The following is a 22310-nucleotide window of genomic DNA, read 5'->3' as shown; positions in this document are numbered from 1 at the left end:
CTCTTTCTTCCACATCCCAGTGGCCTCCAGGGTCTCTGGGCTGGGGTCAGGGATCTGGGTCCATGGCGCCTCTAAGTGGGACCTTCATGAATTGCTCTTCTTAAGGTTGTTCTGGAAAAGTCATGGCAGCTTGTTCCCTGTCTGTCAAGCACGTGCTTTCCCCAGCTATGATGCTTCCTCTTTCCAGCCCTTCTCCCAAGAGGCCAGATCCAAGAGTGTGCTGGGTCTCCCCAGAAGACGCCCTCCACCAGCTCCAGCCAGGCAAGAGGTGGTGGGAGAGCTCAGAGCCAGCCCTGGAAACAGCTAAGGGGGGGCATCTGAGGAGGCTGAGTGGGCAGGAGGGGCCCCAGGGAGGCTGCAGCACTTGGCTGGTCTCGAAAAATCAGCTGGAAAATCACCAAAGCAAAAATGGCTTTATTCCCTCTTAGCTGGCCTTGATTAATTAATTGAACAGATATTTCTTAAGCACCTACTACTTTGTGCCAGGCACCAAGCTGAGTGCTGGGAGAGGATGCGAAGACGGGGATGGCTCAGTCTTGCCCTCTGGGAACAGAGACAAGCCAGTGGGCAGGTGAGAGAAGACTGTCCCTTTAGTGAAGAGTTATCCCTGGATGTGGGGAGTCTATGTCAAAGGGGCCCTTCTGTGATGGTGGGACTGCAGGCATCCAGAAGCCAGGAGTCAGAAGGCACAGCAATGTTGCCAGTGCTCCTGTGGCTGGGAGCAGGGCCTCTGAAGATGCCCCTGGATATGGGGAAACATTGTTCAGGGTGGTGTGAACCCCTGGCTGCTGCACAGAGCTGCTTGGCCCTGGTTGTCACTAGAAATTGGATCAAGGTCAGTGTCTGAGGCCATACTCTCTCTCTCTTCCTCCTTCCTCCTTCTTCTCCTCTTTCATCTTCTCCTTCTTCTTCCTTTTCCGTCTTCTCCTCTTCTTTTCTTCCTCCTCCTCCTCCTTCTTCATCTTCTACCATTTACATTTTTTTTAAAGTACACTTTTAATTTTAGACCAATGTTAGATTTGCAGCGTTATTGTGAAGCCCTGCCTTCCTTTTTAAAACACTCGCAGCCTCTGGTGATGCGTTGCTGGCTGCCGTGTTCCCACCGCATCCCCATTGCCTTCTCCTAGGAAGCCTTCTTCCTGTTCTGGGGCACAAGCATCCCCTTCTCTCAGCTCTGCACACAGCATCCATCTCTGCCACTCACTTGGCCTCTTGGCAGACGCTGCCTGGCATATTTACCCACCTCCTTATGCACAGTGATGCCTCTGTGAGCAAAGCTCCTTTTACTCAAGTCTGCCTGTGAAGAGTGGAGGTTGGGGGCGGCTGGCCCGGGCTGGGGCTGGGCCCTGGACAAGGCTTTTGAGAGGCGGTCAGGGCCCAGGTCTGGTCCCCTGCGCGGGGACTCGCCTCCTGGCCTCCCCTCTGTGTGGCTGGGTCTGGGGTGGCAGGTGGGAACCGGGAGGGGACAGAGTCTAAGAGGAAGGAAGGGGAGAGAAAGAGGGGACAGTCACAGGCCAGAACAGAGCCTGTGCTTTCGCTGTTCCTAGTGCACCTACTAATAACTGTAACGGTATCAGGAACTCAGCCACCCTTGCAGCAATCTTCTCCAGTTCTCACCATGATTTTCAAGGTGAGCATTATTAACTCCATTTTGATGAGGAAACTAAGGCTCAGGTTAAATACTACTTGTCCAAGGTCATGCAGATAAAAATTGGAAAAGCTAGGATTCAACCTAGATCTTCTCGCCTTCAAAGTCCAGGCACTTTCAGGTGTCCCTGGGACCGTTCATTTTGCGGATAGAGCGTGGAAAATGTGTCCCGCTGGTCATCATCCTAAGACCACTGGAAGCCCCTCAGGGTGGGATCTGGGTCTTAGAGTCTTAGGGCTCTGCATCCATCCTGATGGCATCCTGCCAAAGACCCTCTCTTCTGAGCCCTTCCCCTGCTTTCTGCCAGCCTAATGAACCCAGAAGTTGAATGGCCAGTCCTTTCCGTCCCAGGGAACAGCTCCCTGGAGGTTCTCTTTAGAGATTCCTGGGATGCTTCAGTCAGGCCCGGAGCCAGACAGAGCAGGAGGTGAGGAGAGGAGAGCTGGAGGGCAGGGGCCCAGGGCCCCCAGGGAGGCTGTCTGTGGTGGACATGTCTGGGCTGGCTACCCGCTTCCTGCCTCTTCGGAGCTGTCCTGCAACAACCCTAGTTAAGGATGGGTCCAGGTAGCACCTTTGTACCATGTGGCCCTGGACTACGGATTGGACTAGGGATGCACACCTGATCCAAGAGGACCTAAACTATCAGCTGGGTGGACCAGTCAGGTTGTCTCTCCCAGGGATTGTGATGAGGGTTGAGGGGCTGGGTAGTTTTGGGGAGCTGAGCTGCAGGGTTACAAAGAATTGGGTCCTAACTGAGACCAGGGTGAACCAAAGCCACATGCAAGTCGGGGTTATTGGGGAAGAGAAGCCAGAGTGAACAGGACCAGCAGAGACAGGGATGGTGTGGCCCGAGAGGGATGGGGAGAGAGGCCTGGGCTTCTGGCTGCGGGTCTTTGACACCAGCTAAGTGGTGCTGTTTCCTTTCAGAAGTCCCCTTTTACTCACACAGGTCCAAGGGGGCACGTTGCCCTGGCTAAGCGCCAGCCACTCCAGATGGAGAAGCCAGGCTCCCAAGCACTGTGTCCCAGGTGTGTCTGGCAAAGTGAGCACCGCAGCAGAAGGGCCCTGGATGAGTCTGGGGAGACCCACATGGGCACTGCACACTATAGGGTTTAGGAGCATGCCTGTTGAATCCACGCAGCAGCCCTATGTGGCCCACTGGGCAGGGGTGGTCTCCATTCGATGGCTGGGGACATTGAAACCTGGAAAGGTTAGTGTCCCGCCCGGAGTTGGACCTGGGACCCAGGCCTCCTGACCGCAGGCCTGCTGCTTCTCCCATAACCCACACTGCCTCTCTGATCCCCTCTCTTATTAGGTAGCTGGGTGACTTTGGGGTTAGAAATACAGTGTGCAAAGTACCTAGTACAAGGCCTGGCATGTGGAAGGTCTCAGGAGGTGGGAGCTGTTGTTAATATTATGTTTTAAAGCACAGCTCTGAGCTGCCACTCACCACTCAGAAGCCTTCCTTAGTTCCCCAAAGGCACACAATACATTCTAGGGGTTTCCTGGCCCAGCACGTAGGCTGTGCACAACCTAATGCACCCCCAACCTGGCCTGCTCTCTCCTGGCGCCCCCAACACTTCCAGTTCCCTCTGCGCCTCACCTCTGAGCACTTCCTCATGCTGTTGGGCTGCCTGGAGTTCCCTCCCTCCTCTCTTCCGTCCTCCAAGGAAGGGCGGCTCCAGGGCTGCCTCTTTTGGGGCACCCTCCCCTGTCTCCCTTTTGGAAGAACGGCACCTTCTTCTGTCCCTGCCACTCTCTGCCAGGTATTAGGTTTTGCGTGGAGGTGGGTGCCTCTCCCACTGGCCCACCTTGCCCGGTGTCTGTGGTGGATTCCCAGCAGATGCATGAAGCTGGTCTGGATGCATGGGTTGGGTTTGGCAGGGAGGCCTTGGAGTGAGCGTGGCCCCCGTGGGCTCTGTCTCCATCACCTGCTTCCCACTCTCCTTGCTGGTCATGGCTGGTGGCCCAGACAGCTCTGGGCTGGCAGGGAATTTGGGAGTAGATGCCAGGAGATGTGAAGGAGGTTTTTCTTAGGCTCAACACCCTGCCCAGGGCTCAGGAGCTCAGATGGTGTAGGTTGGCACAGTGCCCAGGAGGAGAGGGACTCCAGGCAACAGGGACTTCAGCCTGAAGCCAGCTGCCAGGACCTTCTCTCCCTCTGAGCCAGCCTACAGACATGGTGTCCTCACCCCTACCACTCACACGTGCATGCGTGCGCACACACGCACACACACACACACACACACACACACACTTACTCATTCCAATACCCCGCATGCCCCCCACCGTGGCCTCTTGGCATGACCCTGTCCACCATCCAGGGCAGAGAGTACAAGAACCAGGGGGGCTATAGGGTGGACACACCCAGGAAGCAGGAAAATCTGCCCTTCAATAAAAGGAGAGGAGTCCCCTACAGGACTTGGCCTCTGGGCCCCCCACTGTTCCTTCAAGTTCCAGGCCCTCAGGGATCTAAAGAAGCCACCAAACACAGCTCTTCCTCCACACAGGCCTGGACCCAACCGAGAGGCTAAGATTCCGCCCCTCTCCATGGAAACACACTTCACTCAACCCTGGGCCCTGTCGGAAATGCTCCTTAGGTGGAACGAAATGAGTCTCAGGCCATTGCTTCTCAGCCGTCTTCAGCGGAGACACAAGCAGCTGTCCCCATCCTTGGGACACTGCCCTTTACACAGAGACATGGAAGCAGACACTCACCCCCCCAGCCTGCCTCCCGCTGCCTGACTCACCCCGGGCTTGTCACCTCTCCTCTGACCTCTGATTTCCCAACCTTTTCAATTAGCTCTGCCACTCCACCAGCCTTGCAAGTTCTCCATCTACACTGTTGTTCACAGCCCAGAATCGCAGGAGAGCCCGGCCGGGCTGGGGTATAATTGGAGAATGACTTCCTGGCTCCTACGGCCTATAGAGGATGCCTATTCATGCAGGGGTGTCCCGAGCTTGCTTTCTACGGTGCCTAGAGCTGCAAGCTGCGCAGAGCCCCCTGGACCCAGGCAGTGTCCCCAGGACCCAGCCCTCCCCAGCTACTGCTTACAGCGCTGCTGTGCCTTCTCCTCCGTCCACCCCCATGTGGAATCTGGGCGAGCTGGCTTTCTCTGCCCTTGACTTTATTCAAATGATTAAATGACTCTGTCACTGCTCCCTCCTCCCCAATTCAAAATAGTCTTAGCTGAGCTTTATATAGTGCTTACTACGTGCCACTGCTCTAAGCGAGCTAATATATGTTCCTCTTTTATTCCTCTAACATCCCTATTCTGTAGGTACTACTATTATTCCTATTTAAAGATGCAGAAACTGAGCCACAGAGAAGTTAAGTGACTTGCTCAAGGTCACACAGCAAATACTTGGCAGAGCGAGGCTCTCCCCATACTGCTTCTCCTGCTCTCTCTGAGTGCTTTGCTCTTTTCCTCCAACTCCCATTTCAGAGGTGGTGAGGCCTCCCCTCCCAAGGCTGAACCCCTAACTGCATGCTGCCTCAGCCTTGGGCTTTTCTTCCTAACCTTTCTCCTGGAGGCCCCCCATTTGAGGGTATTTTAAAATTGTCCTCTGCTAACTTCTCACTATTTGCCTCAAGTCTTCAAAAAAGGGAAGGGAGGGAGACAGGGAAGGAGGAAGGGAGGCAGGCCCACCATGCCCCTGTTGCTTCTCCCCTCACCCATCAGGATGCCCCTGCTTCACCCACTAAGACTACTCTCCCCAACAGCATCAGGAATTTCCTGAGTACCAGACCCGGTGCCCTGTGGGCAGGGCTGCCCTAACTACATGGCACTCTGGGACCAATTAGAAAAGAAACGGCCCCCTCTGGGTGGATGCAGCCCCTGGGAGAGTGCATGGCTTGGTAAGCAGGCTGGACTTCAGCAACCCACACCCATCAGCTGGATTCTTTTGGACAGTCCATAACCTGGACAGTCATACATGGCGGTCTTGGCTGTTGGCATCCTCATTTTCCTTCATATTCTGGCCATGCTCAGTCCTGATGGCTGGTCCTCTTCCTCACTGGAAACCTGACCCTCCTGCTTCCCACTGGTCCTTTGCAGTCTCCCCTGCTGCCTCTGCTTCCTTCTCCTGCACCCTGATTTTAAGAGTGGACCAAGATTCTGCCTGGGCTGATCTGATTCTGGTTCCAGGGAGGCCACCAAGGCCTCGCCTCCAGCTCTGCTCCACACTGTCACCTGGCTGGGCCACCGGAACCCATCCCTCCCACCATGTTGGCCTCTCTGTACTGCCTGATTCCTAGTAATCCCTCAGTCAACCAGGCTGAACACCTTGCCTTCCCCTCTTCTTCTCCCCCCAGACCTAGGCCCAGCCATTCCTCTTTTCCTAGTCCTGCCCTTTCTTTCTGTTCCTATAGCCACCACCTAGGCTCTCATCCTTTCCAGTCTGGACCTGGGGAGCCGATCCGAACTGTCATCCCTCGCTAACTTCCTAATCTTCCTCACACCTACTTCCAGATTACACTCCACTCTGCACTTGTCACTGCTCTGCTCAAAACCTTCCACGACTCCCCATTGCCTACAGGGAAAGAAGCTCACACTTTCAACATGCCTTTCAGCGTCCTCCACCATATGTCCCTGACGTTCTTCTCCAGCCTTAGCTGCTGCACCGTACCCGAGGAGAGGGCTTTGGAGCTAACTTTTGGCAGTGCTTTTCCATAGCTAAGCTCTCTGGAAGGCTGCTTGGGGGGGAGGGGAGGGGCTGGGGGAGGGGTGGTTCTGCCCTTGTCGCACTTCCCACCATCCCCTGCCCCAGCCCAAGCCTTTTAATGGCCACCAGCAGCCTGACAGCTGCCCTTTACCCTGGGCGGCCTGGATTAGAGTCCAGCCAGACTGAAAATGTGGAGGCACGTCTTAGGGGGTGGTCAAGGGATGAAAGGAAGAGGAGCCTCTCCCAGCCTGCGAGTCACTCACCCTGGGAGACAGGCATGGCTTGGAAGGGGTTAGTGGGACAGCGGGGGCAGCATGTTTGCAAGGGGCGTCAATCCCAATACTCCCTTAGATTTGTGCAACATTTCAGTTTATCACTCACTTTCTGAGTGAGACGCAAGAATCACTATCACTCACCCCACTGAGAAATGAGGAAGCTGAGGCTCTTGCTGGTGAGGTGACTTGGTCAAGGTCACAAAATGTGAAATGTGTGCATCAGAGGCAGGATGGAGTTTCAGGGTGGCGGGGGGTGTCTTTCATGCCAGCCCACCTGCTCACCCCAGGCTGGACCCAGGCTTTCTGCACAGCAGGAAACTCCCTTGCCATCCAGGGAGGGGTTGGTTAACTCCGGCACTTGGTGGGGAGCCCTGGGGGAGGGGGCTCATCTTGCCCTGCTCCATTCCTGGCCCGAATTGGCACCAGCACCTGGGAAGGGCGGCCGGCCAGCCACGTGCCAGTGTTACTTTAAAAATAAACCAGGGAAGAACGTGGCTTAAAAATAACCCTGGGGATGTGTGAGGAGCTAATTACTACTGCAGCCCCCGGTCAGGGCTTTGAGGAGCGCGCCTGGGCCCCGTGGTTCCCTGTGTTGTGTTCTCTCTGCTCATCTCTTCCAGTTGGGGGCTGGGTACCGGGCCCTCCTAGAGCAGCCAGGGGCAGACAGGGCCTCAGAACCCTGAGGGTGGAAGCTGGAGGCGGCTCTGGGCATCCTGGGCGGCCTCCCTCACCTCGGCCAGGACACGGGGAGGCGGGGGAGGGAGGGGAGCACCCAGGCCGGGAGAGAGCTCCGACAAGAGTCTCTGGGCCTCACCCATGTCTTCCCACTGGAACCAGCCAGGCTCCAAAAGGGACTCTGAAGTCCTGAGCGCCCCCTTCTTCTCTGCATGTGGTGTTGGCAGCCAGGTGGCTGGTTTTGTCGATTACATCTCCCTATTTAGGACCCCTGAACCCCACCAGTCATTGTAACTGTCTCCTGAGAAGAACTCGGAGGCCCATCTTGGCCCATCGGGGTAAGAATGCACGGCCCTCCTGGCTGCCCCCTCCTAGTTGCTTCCACAGACATCCCTGGCCTGTGAGCTCGCGTCTCTGGACCCTCAGTGCTGAGAGGGCTTGGTCTGCTGCCCAGCCAGGCCCGAGGAGCCCCCAGGCTCTTTCCCCAATGGCGGTCAGGGAAGCAGGAGCCACGCTCTCATCCCGCAGGCCAGGTTCCCGCAAGGCTCTCAGAAACTCTTGCAGATCCCCTACCTTCAGCGCGTCCTGAAGCGACAGGGAGGAGGGGACACAGGGCCCAGCAGAGGACGCAGCCGAGGACAGACGTGCAGGATCAAAGAGAAAAAGTAGAGCTTTCCCGGAGGAGGGAGGCAGAGGCCAAGACTGCTGGAAGCTGACAGAAATGATCAAAGGACAAGGATGGATGGGAGGGGCGGGGAAAAGGAGCAGCCAGGAGACGCAGGCAGAGCGACAGTTGGGGGCAGGGGCTTTGGGGTCAGACAGGCCTGGACTCAGGGCCCTGGCTGGGTGCCCTGAGCCTATAATCTTGCTGGGCCTTGGGCCTCATTTGCATAATGGACATAATGATGACTACCTCATGGGCCTCTGCAGGAGGAGGTTTGTAAAGCATTTATGAAAAGGCCTGAAAATGGGGAGCTGGGAAATTGTTTGTTCCCTCCCCTGCCTCTACTGGGATCTGGCCCCTCTGTTCCATGTCAGGCTGGTCAAATACAAACGATGCCCTACCACTCTCTCCTTCCCATGCTCCTGGAACAAGCTGTTCAATGTTAGTTACACCATGTTTTCATGGTCAATGTCTCCAGTGGTCACCACATTGCCAAACACACTGGTTGCTTCTCTGTGGTCATCTGACTTGATCTCCCAGCAGCAGCTGGCCTGGTTGACAGTTCCCTCTCTCTTAAAACAATGCCTCCTGGCCTTGGGACACTGCACTCCCCAGGTTTCGCTCCAGTGTCCCGGCAGGTCCCCTTCCTTGCTTGACCTCCCAGTGCTGGAGGAAAGGCCTGCCCTGGGCTCTTCTCTCCCATCCTCCCCTCTCCCTGGCTGATCTCATCAAGCTGCATGACTCTAAACATTATTGCCATCTGATAACTCTTAAATTTGTATCTCAGCTTTGACCTCTCCCTTGAGCTACAGACTTGTCTGTCTAGCTGCCTTCATGGATTTGTAATAAGCATCTCAAAATTAACCTGTATGTCTAAAACAAGAAGTCTGGAATCTCATCTCTTTAACAAACCTTTTACTCTCCGAATTTTATTTCCCATCTCAGTAAATGCTTACCTTCCACCCAGTTGCTCAGGTCAAAGATTACCACTGATTATTCCCTTCCCCCTACTCCCATAGCCCTCTGGAGCCCTCCCTCCTTTCCCCCAGCACATACATCCTATCCATCAACAGGTCGGGCCAACTCTGTCTTGAAAACACACCCTCAATCCACCTCTCTCTACAGTCTCCACAGTCTCCACGCGAGTCCCATCCACCACCATTCTGTCTTTCAAGTTACTCAACTGCAGCCTGACGGGTCTCCCAGCTTCCCTCTCCTACTACAACCAGCTGACCTCTAGCAGCCAGAGGGAACTGGTAAAAATTTAAGTCATATCACACCACAACCCTGCTTAAAACTTTCCAGTGGCTTCCATCACATGTAGAGTAAAATCCAAATTCTTGACCATGGCCTCCATGGCCCTGCAGGATCCAGTCCTCCCACGCTTCCATCCCTTCGCTCAGTGTGCTGCAGGCACACTGCCCTTTCTGCCCCTGTTCCTCAAACATGTCAGCTCTGGCCTACCTGGGACTTCACATTTGCTGTCCCCACGCCCCGCCCCCGCCCTGGAAGGCTCCTCCTTGATCTTTGCATTCCACAGGCCCCCTCCCTGGAAGGCTTTCCCAGATCGCCCATCCCTCCTCTCCATCACTCTCTACCCCATTCTCTTGTTTGACTGACTCCTGGCACTTGTCACCATTGGGATAATTTTTTGTGTGTGTGTGATCACATAATGTAGTTTATCGACTATCTGCTTCCTCTGGAATGTAGGCACCATGAGGACCAGGGCTGAGTCCCTGGGGCCCGGAACGGTGCCTGACACATGGAAGATGCTCAGAAAAAGAAAGAAAATGGAGGAATGACTGTGTGGGTGCTGGGGGAGTGGAAAGAGTCAGGAGGCCTGAGTTTGAGGACTGGCTCTGATATCACACTGCTGGTGGCTGGGGCAGGCCACGCCCCATCTCTCCCTGCACGCTGCCCTGGTCTCAGTCTCCTCATCTGGAAGAGAGAAGGGTTGGGCTGAATTGGTGATTCTCAAAGAATCTGAAGGACGCCAGGAATTGCAGTAATGCCATCCACTGCCAAGCTGAGCCCTTATACTGCATGAGCATGCTGGCGTCAGCACCCTGAACTGACCCCATTCCAGCCAAAGGCTGAGGAAGGTGATCGTATGCTCTGCAACACACACATATCATGTAATGGCCCAAGAACATTTTGAGATATCAAACCATTGTGAGGACCCATGCGGCTAACTCCAGCCGCTCAGAGGTCTAGCAGGTCACTGGTCTAGGTGGGATGTTGAAGGCTGGTCCACAAGCAGGGCCTTAGCTCCCGTGGCCCTGGAAGCCTCTGAGCTAGCCGAGGGCCTGGATTGTAGGAACCGCCAGCCACCAGTGCATTCATCCCGGGCCAGCTCAGGTCCAGGGGCAACCTGGGAAGAAAGACTGTCTGCAGCCTCTCTCCTGGCTACCCTCCTGCCTGAAAGTGCTGGCTGGGGTCAGCAGGCTCTCAGCACCACTGCTCCTCCCACACCCCATCCACAGACTACTGTGGAAGCTGCCAGCTGTTAGGGGGCCCCCCTTTCTGGGTGGGAGGCTCCCGCATTCCAGCTGTCCCAGGGGTTGGGGCAGTGGACTCGCTCTGCTGATAAGCAAGGCTGCGGCCACAGTCAGAAATGCTCTTTCCAGAAAGGGGTGACTTGGAGGTCCTGGACAAGGCTCTATTCTTGGGACACAGAGGAAGTCCCTCCAGGGCTCAGCCATCATGGGGTGAAGTGGGGACAAGATTGTAATCCTGGGTAGCGTGCATCTCAGGAGGGGCTGGAAGCAGAGGCCAGGAGTAGGTCCTGGCCGAGCTGGAGTAGAGATGGTCCGAGCTGTAAGGGGCTCAGACATCACCAGCCCAGTCCCTTGCAGACAAAGCCAGGGTGGGATGTGACTTGCTGTGGGTCTCACAGCCAGGTAGGAGCAGAGAAACAGCAGAAGGGTCTGTGTCCCCCACTTTCCTTGGCTCAGCTGTGCTACAACATCAGTCACAGCTCTGAGAAACGACACGTAGCCCACTGACGATCCTAAGGGGCAGATAGGGGACGTCAGGGCTTCTTTGGTGCCCAGGGAAGACAAGTGCTTAGGAGTCTGGGGCACTGAGCTGGGCACCCAAGGGAAGGAGGGCTGCCACTGAGTTTAGGTCCAGGTTTCTCTTCCTCTGGCCCTGCTTGGAGGTAGACTAAGGACCAAGAGTAGCCCCGGAGGGTCTTCCTCTGTCTAGCCCTCATGGTGGAAAATCCACGATGCAAGGTCATGCTGAAGAGGGGTCACGCTGGCTCAGCCAGGCCAGAGCCCCCCACTTTGTTCCCAGGTGAGTGATGCTCACACAGCTAAGGGGGCTGACCCCCTTCCCTGGGGTCATTTGAGAGCTAAGCCATGGAGGAGCCACCTCCTGTCCCATGACCCCCACTGAGACCCTCTCAGTCCCCTTCTCCTCTGGGAAGAGTGGGACCTGCCCTTCTCCTGGGGCCACCCGCTGATTCCTGGGGCCTCTGCCACCTGGCTCACCCCAGGAGCTTTGGCTTGTGAACTCCAAAGATTCTTCCTCAGCTGCCCCTTGACTGTTTCTCAAGCCCCAAGGAAACCCAGAAAGAAAATGCTAGCTGCTGGCTGGCAAGTGGCCCAGCCTCCCAAGTACAGAACGCTGATTCGAATAAGCTCTCTTCTTTCCTGTGCTTCCCAAACCTGGCTGCAGATTCCCCTCACCAGGGAAGTTTTTAAAACTCACAGCCTCCTGGGCTTAGCTCAGGCCCAGACACCCATTGCTCTGGCTCCAAATAACTACTGCTACGGGGACCAGCGTCCGACTCAGCATGCAGGGGCCATCTTCCCTGCCCTCCCCACGGCACGCCGGGGAGCAGGTGAGTTGCCAAGTCACTCCCAACCAGGCCCTTCTCTCACTCACTGGCTATTCTTAAGAACCATCACTCTATTCTCATTTCTAGTCTCAGGTTTCCCTCCTGTTCAAATGCATGCAACTAAGTCCACTCCATGATGACTGCCCCCCCCTGCCCCCCAGCACCATCCTCTTCACCCTCCATAGGCCAACACCCACTTCTACAATGCCCCAACATCCGGACCATCCAACCCACCTTCAGCTACGGGGGGCCAGAGCACTCCTCGGGGGAGAGCTTGGTTTTGGGGTTGGAAGGTCTGGACTTGACTCCTGCTTCCACATTCACTGGCTCTGGATCATGGGAAGCGATCTTATGTTCTCAAGTCCAGTTTCTTCGTTGACACCTACATCTCTGGGTTGTTACGAGGTTCAGGAGAGATACTGTGTGATACCAAGTGCTTTATAAAGTGAGTGCTGGGCCTGCTTTACACACCCCTGCTCTGCCGATTGCCAGCAGCGCACCTGTGCGGGCCTGCCCTGGCCCCTTGGAGCCTCAGGGTCCCCTTCTGTAAAATGGGAATTGTAATAGTGCCGCCTTCATAGGGTGGCTCTGAAGATTAAATGAGGTAATACATGTAACGGGCTCAGCCCAGAGAAACCTCCCAGTGAATGGCAGCCTTGGTTCATGACTGTGGAAACTGAGGCAGGCTCTGTGGGGTGTGGCGGCTTCATGTCATGTCTAAGATCTGGACAGAATAGGTCCAGGTGAGAACAGATCTGCTGCATCGATCTGAGACTTGCTCCTGCCTGGAACCACCCAGCCCTGCCTGCCCCCAGGACCCTGGGGAACTCCCCTACCCTGGTGGGAGGACAGCCCCGTCCTGGGGGAGAGGGCTGCCTCCTGTCTGAAGCCTGGCATCACCCTCTTGGGGCTGTTCAACTGGAGCCTGACAGTTCGGGTCTCTGGAGAGAGCCCCCCAGACGGTCCTGTGGCCAGCGGGCTGGAATGCGCCTCTCCGGATGTTTCTGAGATGGTTATTTCTGCTTCGGAGCTGTGGTCAGGAGAGGCCCTGCACATTCCTGAAGAGGGACACTGAGTCCATGCCAAGCCGTGCAGCAGGGGCCTGGTGTTGTCTATGCAGAAAATGTCCACAGAGCAGTGGGGACAGTATCATCTCCTTCAGCTCAGTGCTGTCCCAGGGCCTCCTGAACACCATCCATAAGCCTGGGTTTGGTCTAGGCTCCAGAGTGGATCTTTGGTCCAGAAAAGGAATCGTGGAGAGGGGAGGAAGTGAAAGCACTTCCTGGGGGCTGGCTGAGGTCTGCTGGGTGACCAGGGTGGGGCTGAAGCGAGATAGGATTCAGGTTGCCATTACCCTCTGGTTCAACTGGGGTCATGAGGCACCCACTAGTTCAACCGGGGTGACCCACTGGTTCAACTGGCATGATGGAGGCAGCTGGTGGTTCAATTGGGGTCATAGGGGCATTCCATCCTGATCCCTGGTCAGGATCCAGGCAGGAGAACACAGGTTGGAGTCTATCACTTCCCTCCTCCAGTTCTTGTCAAATCAAGTCCACCTGCCAGAGTCTAGCACTCAGCCCCCTCCAAGGTTGTCTCCCCGCCACCTTTCCTTGGGCAGACTTATGACCCCAGCCTAACTCATGCTGCTGCCTTACCCTGGAAAGCTCTCACTGCCAATCTTCACTTACTAGAGTTCTCATTCTTCATTTAAGCCTTCCTCAGGTACTACCTGTTCCAGGAAGCCTTCTCAGATCCTTATTCTGAGTTACTCCACTAGGATTTAGCATATATACCATTCAACTTGTGGTTTCAGGATTCCACCGGACCAGGGGCTCCTTGGGGAAGGATCTGGATCTTAGTTTTCTATTCTCTTGGTGCCTGGTATAGTGTCTGGCACTCAGAAGATCTCAATGATTTTTAGTAAACTAAAAATGAAGTTTGGTAAACCTGAAATGAAGGCTAAAGTCAGTACTATTTGGAAGGTGACCCAGAGGGTCTGGGGGTCCCCAGGACACTGATGAGTCCCACTTTGGGTACTCTAAGTCTCCAGGCTGCCTCTTTGAAGATCAAGAATCAAAGTATCTCAGGGTTGGTAAGAACCTTAAAAGTCACTTATTGCGGTCCCCAGTGTGATATATGGGTAGCCTGATGATCTTTTTGATGTGTCAACTTGGCTAGGCTAGAGCTCTGAGTTATTCAATCGAGCACGGATCCAGGGGTTGCTATGAAGGCATTTTGTAGATGTGATTAAAGTCCATAATCAGTTGACTTTAAGTAAGGGAGATTATCCTAGATCACTGGGCGGACCTGAATCAATCAGTTGAAAGACCTTAAGAGGTGAGCCAAGGCTTCCCTGAAGAAGAAGAAACTCTGCCTGTGAACAGCAGCTTCAGCCCAGGCTGGAGAGAGTTCCAGCCTGTCCTTCCCGATGTTCTGCCGTATAGATTTCACTCGCCTAGCCAGCAACTACCATCACACCATCACATAAGTCGACACATAAGTCTATATAAATATATATATATAATATATATATTTATATATATTATATAAATATATATATAAATTATATATTATATTATATACATATATATATTTATATATTATATATATATTATATATATATATATGTATATAATATATATATATATTTCCAGCTGGTTGTGTTTCTCTGATTGAACCCTGACTGGTACAGGTGACCTCTGCATCTACTTCCTCTGGGGCAAACCAAAGCCCTGCCCCAGCCTCAGAGGAGGGTCCACCAGCTCTGAGGCCATTGGCTCTGACATTCCATGACCAGATTCCTAAGGACCTTTCCAGCTCTACACAATCTTGTTCTTAAAACCACAGTCCCCGCCTCATGTCTGTTCTCAGAAATCAGGTCTCCAGGTTATTTAGATCCTTGCTGCTCAAAATGTAAACCGCTGATCAACAGCATCAGTGTCCCTTGGGAGCCTTGTGAGAATTATAGACTCTCAGGCCCCATCCCAGACGTACTGGTTCAGAATCTGCATTTAAACAAGATCAACCAAATCGTCAGAGATGACCATTGGAGAAGTACTAATGTAGAGAATTCCGTACTGCTGAGCTAGCCTTCTCTAGTTTCCCCTGGGGAACACTCCTCTGTACAAATGGGGAGACTGAAGCCCACCAGGGTAGTGCCTGTGCCTCTCATGAGTAGGGGGAAAGCAGAGAGAGAGAGAGAGAGAGAGAGAGAGAGAGAGAATGATTTGTCTAAGGGGAGAGAAAGAACCCAGTTTCTAGTTCCCAGGCCAGGCTCCTGCCTTATATTCCCTGCATCTATACACTCCCTTCACAAAGGCGTCCCTGTGTGTCACTGGAAGAGGCAGGAGTGGGAAGCAGGGTGGTAAGGAGCTGGCTTTGCTGAAGGGGGAGCATGGGAAGTCGGCCCCAGCGTGGTAGGGATCCCGGGGGGCCACAGAACCAGGAGGACCAAAGCTGTCGGCTCCAGGTAGCAGCTGAAGCCAGCTCTGGAAATGGGCAAGTGAAGGCGTGACTGCCGCAGTAGGGGCTCGGGGTGGCTCCAGGTGAGGGGCAGGTCTCCGGGAGCCACCTGGGAGCTGCCTGAGCATGGGCAGTTTCTGGACAACGGGGAAGTGTGGACAGACTGGGAGGTGGCCGCATCAGCTGGGCCGGTGACTGCTTTACGACAGGCATTTGTCACGTGCTGAGGACCAGAGCCTAACAGAGGGGTCAGGAGGGGTTCCCAGGCAAGCAGCACAGGCCGGCTGGCAGTCTGCTTTCTTCTCCATGAGCCTGGGGGGGGGGGGGTTGGTGAACAACACGGAAGGAGGCATCAGTAAACAGGGTTCCCTTCTTCTCCAATCAGAATTTTAGTTTCCACACTGTAAAATGAGAGAGGTGGAGCTAACTGATTTCTCTTTGGGCTAAACGCTCTACCCATAGTCCTGAGGATGTGATATCCTGAAGCTGAGGTCACAGCTGAGTGCCCTGCATGACGCTGATACCCATCCTCCATTGTTTGTGACATTCATATGAGAGGGACAGCAGAGCCTCCGTGGGGAGCAGGGGGCTGCACGACTCCATGAAAAGATACTTCCTACAGCCCTGGGTGTAAGCCCTGTTACTGTCATTTTATATTTGTAGGGTCCTGGGCCAATTTCTGAACCTCTCTGAGCTTTCCTTTCCTTGACCATAACAGGATGATAATGCCTGCCCTCCCAGGGTAGTTGTGGGAATGCAGGCGGTGAGAAGTGTCTCGGACACAGCCTGACGTGTTATAGACACGGCAGTTCCCTGCATCCAAGGCAGGGGTGGGGTGGGAGGGAGGGAGTACCCATCCTGGGTCTCTGCTGAGGTTTGCCTAAACTCATCATGATCTCAGTCAGAGCTGGGTCTCTTCCCTTGCTGCTGGCTGACGGCAGGGAAATCGTTTTTACATTTTTTTTATTACAAAATCAACTCCCAGATTTACCGTTTGTGCTGCCAGCTGAAAGCTGTTTATAGTGGTGATTTGCACTACATTCATCTGTGCTTGTTTATGTTTTCTTTGAAAATACTTATTGTGTTTGTCCTGTCCCCACTGTGGCCAGGCCTGTGTCTTCTATTTCTGTCCTATTCTGGCCCCCACTCCCTCCATGTCTCTAGCCCCCAATCATGACGTGTGGGAACTGGACATGCACGCAGGAGGCATGGCAGCCAGAAGGACCGCTGATCAAATACGTCCACTTTATGGATGAAGAAACTGGTGGTCATAGAGGACCAGAGGCTAAGCTAAGTGGAACTGGAACTTTTGCCTTCTTGCTCCAATCCAGGATGGGTTCTCCTACCACTGTGCACCTCACTCTCCCTCATTGGTTTGCTGCAGGGTCTGCCTGCTCAGAGGAGGGAGCATTGCCCCTGAGCTTGGATGTCAGGCAGACTCTAGGCATGAGTGAGGACCTGGGAAGCCTGGGATGGGGGAGTGAAATTAGGAGGATAAAGGGAAGGGTGTGGCAGCCTCTGGTCCCCAATCCCACTGTCCCCACCTGTTAGGAAGGAGCAGAGGTGCTGTGGTCATAGTAATCCTTGGGAAACAGAGCAGTTCCCTTCTGTAGGGAAAGTGATAATACATGAGAAATAATAACACTTAAAATTGTAGATACTGTTTATTAAGTACATACTCTGTACCAGGCACTTCTTTTACATTATCCCATTTAATCCTAGGAGGCAGATATTATTCTCCCATATAGTAAATGACAAAGCAAGTTCAGAGAGACTAAGTAACTTGTCCAAAGTGACACAACTAGTAGCAGGCGGTGGAGGTGGCGAGCGGAGAGGGGGGTTGAGTGATGAAGCCAGGCACTTGGGCTTCTAAGCCAGCACCCGTGTTTGTACGCCGCCCTCAGGAAAGGCTGTGCAGTTGAAGCAGAGGGGTGGTCTGTGGGCAGCAAGGAAGGAAATACGGACTGAGAGTGGACAGTGGGACTGTTTCAGGCTGGACTGCCCCTCCATCCCCCGGGAAGTCAAGAGAGTACTGGGAACAGCCGAGTGATAAGCGGACGGAGGCCCTGGTGCTAAGAGCAAAGTGGGGGTCGTGAGGAAAACAGGCTGGGGTGATGGAGACATCTTCAGTCTAGGCACCCAAAGGGTTGTACCTGCGACTTGCTGTGTGAATTTGGGCAAGTCACTCACCTCTCTGGATGTTTGGATGACTGCTACTGTCTCCTCTCACTCTTTTATTTGAGGACTCTGGGATTTTGGCGGGTGGCAGGTCACTTCTATACTTTCCTCCTTCTTGGAAAGATGTAAGAATACAGGTTCCCTCATGAACTACCTGCTTGAATTCACAATCTAAGGATTCCCAGGCCATGTGGTGGGCGATGGGAGCCTGTGCTCTGCTGGAAGCTGGGGAGAAAGCAGAACAGAAGGTTTTCTGTCCCAGCTCCATCAGCTTAATCAACCACCTAGCCTCTTGTTGCCTTAGAGCCACAAGGAATCCAGGGACCTGCGGTGGGAGAACGGACACCTGTGAGCCCATGGCAGTCTCCGGGAGGGCCTGGTGCTGGGCACAGCTGTGGCACGTGGTCTGGGTTGGTCAGGGGCCAGGGTGCAGGAGAGCAGAGGCTGGCTGTAGCGTGCTGGAGCCAGAGGCCCTCTCTTTCTAGGGAGGGTTTTGCCAGAGGAAGAGACAAGCCTTGGCTACTTGGCGTCCCCAAAGTACAAGGGTCTGGGCTGGGTTCTTGAAGTAGAGAAAGAATTGGTAAAAAATACAGGGCATGGAACTCAGAGAGGCTCCACTGAATCTATACTTTCAAGTCACAAGGCCATGGTGAGTCATTTACACTCAGAGCCTTAGGTTCTACCACTGAAAAATGGGGATAATAATGCCCATCTTGAAGGGTTAGGGAGAGAACTGAATGGGAATATAAATGAAGTGTCTTGTATACAGCCTGCCAAAGAGTAGTTAATAAATGGTGGCTGCTATTAGTATTGTTGCCGTTGCTGCTGTTAATAATAATAATAAATAAAGAAGCAGTCTGCAGAAGTGGAAGGAGCGGGGGCCTGCGAGTCAGGTTTGACTACCCTATTCCCATCACCTCTTTGGTTCCTTCTCGGTAAGAGGAGGGGGTGGCACCAGCTGATCTCAAGGCCCCTTCCTGCTCTGACAGCCTCCAGGCTATGAATAGATGTGGCTGGGGCCCCGGAGGAGCCTAATGACTCAACAGCTAGAGAGGTTACGCTTTCCCAAAAAAGAGTTTCCGTTTGCATTTGATGAACTTAGGGCCCAACAAAGGAAGGGTTTCCTGTCTGGGAGACTAGGGACGAGGGAGCTGGAGGAATCCTCGCAGTTAGTGGAGACTGTGACTAACCAGGTGAATGACTAACTCAGACCCTGCTGACCCTCAACCAATCAGGGCTGCCCATGAGCGCCCTGCAAGCTGGCATGATTGAGCACGTCTTGGCCATGCCAATCCTGGCTGGCTTTGGGCTTCACAGCATATGGAGGCAGAGGAAGCAGCCAAGAAACCAGCAGGGGAAGGAACACTGGGCTTAGAGTCAGAAGTCCCTGCTTCTTGCTCTAACTAACTCCACTGCTCACCAGCTGCGTGACTTTGAGGGAGTCCCTTCCCCTTCCTGAGCCTCCATGCCTTCATCTGTGCAAGGGAGCTAACAGTACCTGCCCTGGCAACTTCCCTGAGCTATGAAGGCTGAGACTCAAGAAATGAGATGAAAGTGCATTGTGATCACTAAGGCACTGAATGAATGGGAGATTTTGTCATTATTCTATCCCAAAGGGATTCCCAGTCTCTCAGGAGACCCATTTGGGTCCCCAAAGGGGTCAGGTGGACACAGACTGCTGCCTTTGGGTTTTGGGTCAAGATCAGTCTAATATAGCGCCCTTTCCAACCATCTGATCACAGCCCAGAGAGGTTTTTCTTAGATCTGAGCCCATATGGACAGCTCCCAGCCAGGTGTCATAGCCAGAGTGAGAGGTGACAAAAAGCCAGTGATGGTTGGGTGGGGCAGAGTGGGCAGTGCCAGTCTAGGGCCCCCACAGAGCTAGGGTAGCTCTTTGATGCTCTCTTTCCTCTTGCCAAGCTCCTTATAAATAAAAAAAATCATCAGAATCACACTCTGTCTGCCTCTACCCCCAGCTTTTAGCATCTCTCTTGGCGAGGACTACAGGCAGTTTGGGAAACGGCAGGGATGGAGGGGAAGGATGATGCCGTCTCATTTCTGCACACCTTAAACCCATCAGTAGCATTCTCTGAGTGCTCCTGTGTATTGCTGGGTACTGTGCCGGCACTGGGAGCACAGAGATGGGAACCACAGGGCCCTGCCCCCATGGAGGTTAATTACACCCCCTGTGGTTAAAGAGACAAAATACACCCCCTGAAATGTAAATAGCTGTGCACAACAGCCTACACCGTGTCACTCAGGTGGTCTTGACAGGAAGTCCTGCAGTCATCCAGAGCCAGTGGCCTGGGATGGTCTGGAAGACTTCAAGGAGGAGATGGGATTTGAACCAGACCTGGAAGGTTAGCTTGGACAAGATAAATAGAAGACAGAGAAAAGGCATGCCAGATAGGCACACTTCAGGTGTTCTCAAGGGACAGTTGGGCTGCAGTGGAGAGATCATGTCAGTAAGAAGTGAGAAATTAAGTTGGACTTAGAGATTGCAGCCAGGTATGAGGTCCTGAAAATTTGGGATGAGGAGCATGGATTTATGGATTACATGGGCAGCAGGGGCGCATTGAGGGCTTCTGAGAAGGGTATTGGTATGGTCAGAGCTGTGCTTTGGGGAGATTCTTTCTGGCAGCATTATCCGCGGGAGCTTGCCCTGAGGGGGAATGAGGCTGGAGGCAAGGAGGTCAGTTGGGTGGTTACTGTGGAGCTGGGCACCAGGGTACTGGGAAAGATGGGGGCACACACCAAGTGTGTGATGTGTGGGGAGAGAGAGAGGGAAGGTCTAAGGATCTGCAGTGCTCCTGAAACCCTGGCAGGCGGCAGGGAGGTGGGAGAGGGGAGGAGACGCGGACAAAACCCAGTCTGGTCCTTCCCAGGAAAGCAGGCCCCTCTTTGGGCAGACCTGAGTCTGACCATCCTGCACTAAACTCACAGCATCAGCAGGACCCAGAGGTGCCCCCACCTAGGCCACATCCACTCCTGGGGTCCTTTTCATCATCTTCCAGAAACCACATAGCATAGCTCCCTGTGGTCTCCAGAGAGCAGCGGAATCTCGGGACAATCCTGCAGTGGACAAACTGCAGGGACGGCGTCCAGTACTGCCTTTTACCCCTCTCGGCTCCTGTTGACTCCCAGGAAAACACTGCCATCTTGTCATGGGCTATGCCAAATGGCAATGAGCCCGTGGGAGCTCAGCCAAGGCTAGGAGGAGGACCAGGGAGAGGAGAAGGAATGGGAAAGATGGAGGAAACAGCTCCTGGAGGCATCCTAGTGAGCTTTGGGGGAAGGTGGGCTGGGAGCACATCAGGACTGGGAGGAGCCCTCGAGATCATTTACAGCCAACCCCTCATTGTCTGGAGGTGAACTTGAGACTCAGGCAGGGGAAGGGACTTGCCCAGGGTCATACAGCGGGACAAGTAATGGAGCTGGGCTGGAATTATAGTCTTGGGAGTGGGTAAGGTGTTTATTCCTGCTTGAACACCTGAATAGCACATCAAGGGCCTCACTGGAGATTCTTTCTTGGATATCCACTTGTGCGCTTTGTGTGTGTGCCTGTGTATGTCCTGTGTGAGCTTGCGTGTGTACCTGTGTGTGCACCTGTGCCTGTACTGTGAGAGAGTCTGGGTGTGTGTGGCCTCCTACACTGAGGTCTGCCCTGGCTGGAAGAAGAGAACTGGGGCCATTCCTGTGAGGTGACTGTTTTCCTGGGACAGCAGTAAAGAAGGCAGACAGGGCTGGATCTGGCTTCCAGCACCAGCTCTGCTGCCCTAAGAAAATTAAAGGCACTGGCTGGCAGAGCCTAAACTCCTGGAGCTGGGCACACACGTGCACGCAGACACGCACACACACACACACACACACACCCCCCAAGAAGTACTCATAGCCACAGTTATGGAGTGTTCCAGGCACCCAGAGTGGCCCCGTGTGCCTCAGAGTGCCAAGTACCTGCATCCACACGTCTCCCTGAAGCCCCAGTCGGTGTAGACACGCTGGGGTCCGGGAGCCGATCTGCAAGGACACGGAGGAGTCGAACGTTCCCCACCACTTACACTCGGCGCCCTGCTCCAGGGCCTGGCGCGGCCACACCCCTCCTCCCCAGCCGCCGCCCGTCGTTCCTGCCCCTCTCACACACTTCAGAGTCCCCTGGGGCCCTCTCACAGCCTGGCAGGGACAAGTTAGGGCTGGCCCTGCTGGAGAGTCAAGTCCGGAGCCAGGATTCGACGCCTCCCCCGAGCCCTGTCCCTACGGAGCAGACACGTCAGGCTGAACTCGGGTTTCTGGGAGCGCGGGGTTCGGCGCCTAGACCCTCTCCGGGGGAACCCCCCAGCCCCAGCCGGCTCCGGACTACCCCAGAACCCGGCGCCCAGCCCCCGGGTCCCCGCCCCCCGCCCGGCGAGTAGTTACCGATGGTGGTGATGACGGTGATGGCGAAGTAGAAGGAGCCGGCGAAGCGCCACTGCACGCCGGCCTTGTGCGGCTTGAGGCGCAGCACGACGCGCTCGAGCTCCTCGTAGCCGCCCTGGCTGAGGTTGTAGCGCGCCCGCAGCTCCTGCTGCCGCAGCTCCAGCCGCTGCCGCTCGATCATCTCTGGCTCCGACTCGAGCGCGTCGAAGACCGCGGCGCCCACCAGCAGGTAGGTGAATGTGCACACGATGAGCGCCAGCGTGCGCACGTTCTGCCGCTTCATCGTCCCGCCCGGGCCGCCGCCGGCTCCCCGGCGCCCCCGGCCCGCGCCCCGGCCCCGGCCGCCGCTGCTGCTGCCCCGGAGGCGGCCTGGGGCATGGCTGCGCTCGCCGCTCCCCGCGCCGGGCACCCACTCCGCGCCCCGGGGCCGCAGCCGCCAACGCCGCCGCCGCCGCCGCCGCCGCCGCGGAGCTGTCCCTTCAGCAC

At 54.8% G+C, this 22310-nt stretch overlaps 1 protein-coding gene across 1 annotated transcript in view; it reads right to left on the bottom strand.

The window, feature by feature from the left end:
• KCNK3 (potassium two pore domain channel subfamily K member 3) overlaps nucleotides 1-22107 on the bottom strand; it is a 35747-nt gene extending 13640 nt beyond the window's left edge. Inside the window, exon 1 of the mRNA XM_061211304.1 lies at nucleotides 21825-22107. Coding sequence (XP_061067287.1) covers nucleotides 21825-22107 — 283 coding nt within the window. The remainder of the gene's footprint in view (nucleotides 1-21824) is intronic.
• Between the last annotated feature and the right edge of the window lie 203 nt (nucleotides 22108-22310).

Source organism: Eubalaena glacialis, chromosome 14, assembly GCF_028564815.1.
Source record: "Eubalaena glacialis isolate mEubGla1 chromosome 14, mEubGla1.1.hap2.+ XY, whole genome shotgun sequence".
In the NCBI taxonomy this organism is placed as follows: domain Eukaryota; kingdom Metazoa; phylum Chordata; class Mammalia; order Artiodactyla; family Balaenidae; genus Eubalaena; species Eubalaena glacialis.
The sequence above is the reverse complement of the archived record's forward strand: the minus strand, read 5'-3'. Positions and strand labels throughout refer to the sequence as shown.